At 37.3% G+C, this 4,516-nt stretch overlaps 1 protein-coding gene across 1 annotated transcript; it reads left to right on the top strand.

The window, feature by feature from the left end:
• Positions 1-1,019: 1,019 nt before the first annotated feature.
• Positions 1,020-1,843, top strand: LOC103521054 (keratin, high-sulfur matrix protein, B2D-like; the record flags this gene model as incomplete). The annotated part of the gene is made up of 1 exon (XM_017448699.2): positions 1,020-1,843. A coding segment is annotated over one exon (824 nt), but the record flags the coding sequence as incomplete, so codon positions are not given.
• Positions 1,844-4,516: the final 2,673 nt, after the last annotated feature.

The following is a 4,516-nucleotide window of genomic DNA, read 5'->3' as shown; positions in this document are numbered from 1 at the left end:
AGAAAAAGAAAAATTCCGTTGGTCCTCATTTTTCCTGCTCTATGACTTTGAAACATCACCCAAGTAAGCGCAACTGACCTATTCTTTCTCTCCTCTCTCTCTCTCTCTCTCTCTCTTAATTCCTTCCCTTCTCTCTCTCTTAGTTCTTAGATAAATTTTTGAACTCTCTTCTCTATTTCTTCTTGTTCTCCCCTCTCTATCTTTCTTCATCTCTCCTGTCTTTATTTCTCTCTCTCTCTCTTTCACTCCTCTACGAAACAAAATGTCTGTCAAAATGGATACCCCATGAAATTTCTCGTCCCGGAACGCAAGGTCAGAAAGTTTAAGAATAAGGATATCATTTTTCATAGAGAGAAAATGAAGAAGAGGAAATACTGAGAGGAAGGACAAGAAGAAGTAGAAAAGGAAAGAGTAGGATGAGAAGGAGAAGAAGAGGAGGAAATACTGAGAAGAAGGACAAGAAGAAGAAGTAGAAAAGAAAACAGAAAGCACATGAAGAAGAAAGAGGAAGAAAAAGAAGACGAGAATAAAGATAAATAATAACCTGGAGGAGGAGGAGGAGGAGGAGGAGAAAGTGGAGGAGAAGAAGAAGAAGAAGGAAAAGAAGGAAGTAGAAAAAGATAAAAAGGGGAAGTGTAGCAAGAAGAAAAGGGAGAAGAAAGAGGAGGAGGAGAATAAAGATAATAAAAGGAGGGGGAGGAGGAGGAGGATGAGGATGAGAAGGGGAAAAGAAAAACATCAACTTACAAGACTTCAAGAAAAGTATGAGTACTAGCTTACAATCTATCTAACCAGCAAAACTATTGACTTACTTTTTTCTCAACTCTCAAGTTTTTCGATTGATTTTGACAAACTCTCATTTCTACATCTCTCTCTATCTATCTTTCTTTCTCCCTCTCTTTCTCTCTCTCTCTCGGTTTCTCTCTCAGCTTCGCTTCCTTTTCCCCTTTAAGCAGAGTTTACACTATGGTCGATAAACATCGCCTGCAGTCCTGTTGGTAAGCTGCAACTATTAGTAAGAAACGTCCATTGTGTTAGTAAGCCCAGTCTTTCATGTACATCCCGTGAAGGTAATCCCTCGTCTTCGTGCTGGCAAACCCATCCTTAGTGTTGGTAAGTCCTGTTCTGAACCCGTCCTTAGTGTTGATAAGTCCTGTTCTGAACCCATCCTTAGTGTTGATAAGTCCTGTTCTGAACCCGTCCTTAGTGTTGATAAGTCCTGTTCTGAACCCATCCTTAGTGTTGATAAGTCCTGTTCTGAACCCATCCTTAGTGTTGGTAAGTCCTGTTCTGAACCCGTCCTTAGTGTTGGTAAGTCCTGTTCTGAACCCGTCCTTAGTGTTGGTAAGTCCTGTTCTGAACCTGTCCTTAGTGTTGGTAAGTCCTGTCCTGAACCGGTCCTTAGTGTTGGTAAGTCCTGTTCTGAACCCGTCCTTAGTGTTGATAAGTCCTGTTCTGAACCCGTCCTTAGTGTTGGTAAGTCCTGTTCTGAACCTGTCCTTAGTGTTGGTAAGTCCTGTCCTGAACCTGTCCTTAGTGTTGGTAAGCCCTGTCCTGAACCGGTCCTTAGTGTTGGTAAGTCCTGTCCTGAACCCGTCCTTAGTGTTGGTAAGCCCTGTCCTGAACCCGTCCTTAGTGTTGGTAAGTCCTGTTCTAAACCCGTCCTTAATGTTGGTAAGTCCTGTTCTGAACCCGTCCTTAGTGTTGATAAGTCCTGTTCTGAACCCGTCCTTAGTGTTGATAAGTCCTGTTCTGAACCCGTCCTTAGTGTTGGTAAGCCCTGTCCTGAACCCGTCCTTAGTGTTGGTAAGTCCTGTCCTGAACCCATCCTTAGTGTTGGTAAGTCGGGAAAAAAAAAAAAAAAAAAAAAAAAAAAAAAAAAAAAAAAAAACTTACGTATGACATCAGTGATGACGTCGAGTTTATTCATTGGATTCGTAATCGTAATTCGTGAGATTTATTTTGGGATTTTTGGGCGTCCCTGCGTCCCAGGAATCCAGTAAAGTCACTCAGGAACTCAGAATGTATTGCGTCCACAACAGTTCTTTCTGCAATGCAAACCTCATTTGTTAAGGATAAAATCCGCCCCGGGCGGGAATCGAGGGCTTACTAGTTACTAGTATTGGTACAGGTAGGGCCATCGGCTTTAATAAACGCCCTTGGTCACTGCGACCTGGTTAGATCTTTTGTGACAAAGTTAGTTACTAGTAAGACCTGGACATTTCAAATAGGAACCTTTTGTCTCTTTTTGAGTGAGTCTCTCCTGGTCTGAGCAGAAACATACCTAGGTATACTACGAGATGGGCATGCTAAGACACTGAAGATCTGGGGACAAAAATTGGTAGGTATTCCGAAAGAAGAAAACAAAACTCCATGATTTATTTCGGGTAAAATTATATTTTCTTATCATCATTTATTTTTTATCAATAAATTACAATCAAATAATTTAATTATTTATACTTGTAGCTATCATGTAAGTAGATTTATCTTATGCTCAAACCATAATCTTATAAAAAATATAAACTTAAATAAAATACCTAACTAAATCTTATGGGTTAAATTTAAAATAACAAAGCAGGGTTAATTATTATAAGTGTTATTTTTGTTAAAATGTAAATTTTGATTTTCTAATTTTGACTGAAACCTAATAATAGTAAATCTAAATGTTAAATTCAATTTTTGTACAAATTAATTTACAAATAAACCTTTAAAACGAGTAATTGTATTTTATTTATTTCGCTTTTTAATTATCATCAATTCATCTCTTAATTATAATTTGGGTAGGGACATAGGTACATCTAAATATAATTCATACATAATTATGTAATAATCTAATAATTAGGTTGGTATGTACATATGTTACTCAGGTATGAAGGGTACATCTAAATATAATTCATACATAATTATGTAATAATCTAATAATTAGGTTGGTATGTACATATGTTACTCAGGTATGAAGGGGTACCCTGTCCTGAACCCGTCCTTAGTGTTGGTAAGCCCTGTTCTGAACCCGTCCTTAGTGTTGGTAAGTCCTGTCCTGAAGGACAGGGAAGTGGAGTGATTTTCCCTCAAGTAGAAGTGGGATGAGTTTCCCTCTCTCCACATCCCCTGAATGTTTCATTTTCATCACTCCGGCTGAATGTCGTACATCATTAATAATGTCTACAATCTCTACATGATTGAAATCAGTGTTCATCTTTTTTCCGTCAATTTCTACCTCCCCTCCATCTTTCCTTTCCTGTACTCTTCTTTTCCTTAAAATTTTCTTCCTTCTTCTCCTCCTTTTTCTTCTTATTCTCCTGCTTAATGTTTTCATTTTCTTCTGTTTCTTCCTCTTGATCTTCTCTTGTTTTTGTTTTTCTTGTTTTCATGTTCATCTTTTATTCTCATTTTTATTCTCTCATTTCTTTCGTCTTTTTCTTCTCCTTTTTGTTTTCTACTTCTTTTCGTGTGTCTGTTCTCATTTCTATTGATTCTTCATGTCTTAATTTTCTTCTTTTATTTGTCATTATTTTGACTTTCTTTCCCAACAATCTTCCTTTCTTTGCCTTCTTCTTTTACATCTCCTCCTCCTCCAAAAATCTGACTCTTCTCCTTCACTTCATCCATGTTCTTCTTCTTCGTCTCCTTGGTCTTCTTCTTCCCATTCTTCTTCTTTCCATTCTTCTTCTTTCTCCTCCCTTCCTTTTCTTCATTACATCTTTAGCTCGAGTGCCATATTTTCCTTATCATATTTTTCGCATGTTCAACATAATCATCTATCAATCAATGTGTTTGCCTTCAGTTCCCTTCCGTTCTTGATCTTCTCTTGTTTTTGTTTTTTTTTGTTTTTATTTTTATCTTTTATTCTTATTTTTATTCTCTCATTTCTTTCGTCTTTTTTTTTCTCCTTTTTGTTTCCTACTTCTTTTCGTGTGTCTGTTCTGATTTCTATTGATTCTTCATGTCTTAATTTTCTTCTTTTATTTGTCATTATTTTCACACTCTTTCCCAACAATCTTTCTTTCTTTGCCTTCTTCTTTTACATTTCCTCCTCCTCCAAAAATCTGACTCTTCTCCTTCACTTCATCCATGTTCTTCTTCTTCGTCTTCTTGGCCTTCTTTTTCTTCTTCTTCCCATTCTTCTTCTTTCTCCTCCCTTCCTTTTCTTCATTACATCTTTAGCTGGAGTGCCATATTTTCCTCATCATATTTTTCGCATGTTCAACATAATCATCTATCAATCAAAGTGTTTGCCTTCAGTCCCCTTCTGTTCCTCCTTCTCCTCTCTTCCTTCCCTTCTCATACTTCCTCTTATAATATTTTCCTTCTTCTTATCTTTATTTTCTTAGCCCGTCCTTCCTTTGTTATTACAATAGTAATAAAAAAAGGTATAAGGGACGGGCTATTGTATTCGCTTCGGTGTCGTCTGTCTGTCAGTCTGTCTGACCCCATAGAAGGACTTATCCGGATTCTCCTCTCTTCCTTCCCTTCTCATACTTCCTCTTATAATATTTTCCTTCTTCTTATCTTTATT

Source organism: Diaphorina citri, unplaced genomic scaffold (assembly GCF_000475195.1).
Source record: "Diaphorina citri unplaced genomic scaffold, Diaci psyllid genome assembly version 1.1 scaffold4448, whole genome shotgun sequence".
NCBI lineage: Eukaryota > Metazoa > Arthropoda > Insecta > Hemiptera > Psyllidae > Diaphorina > Diaphorina citri.
This window is presented reverse-complemented; position numbering and strand designations above follow the sequence as displayed.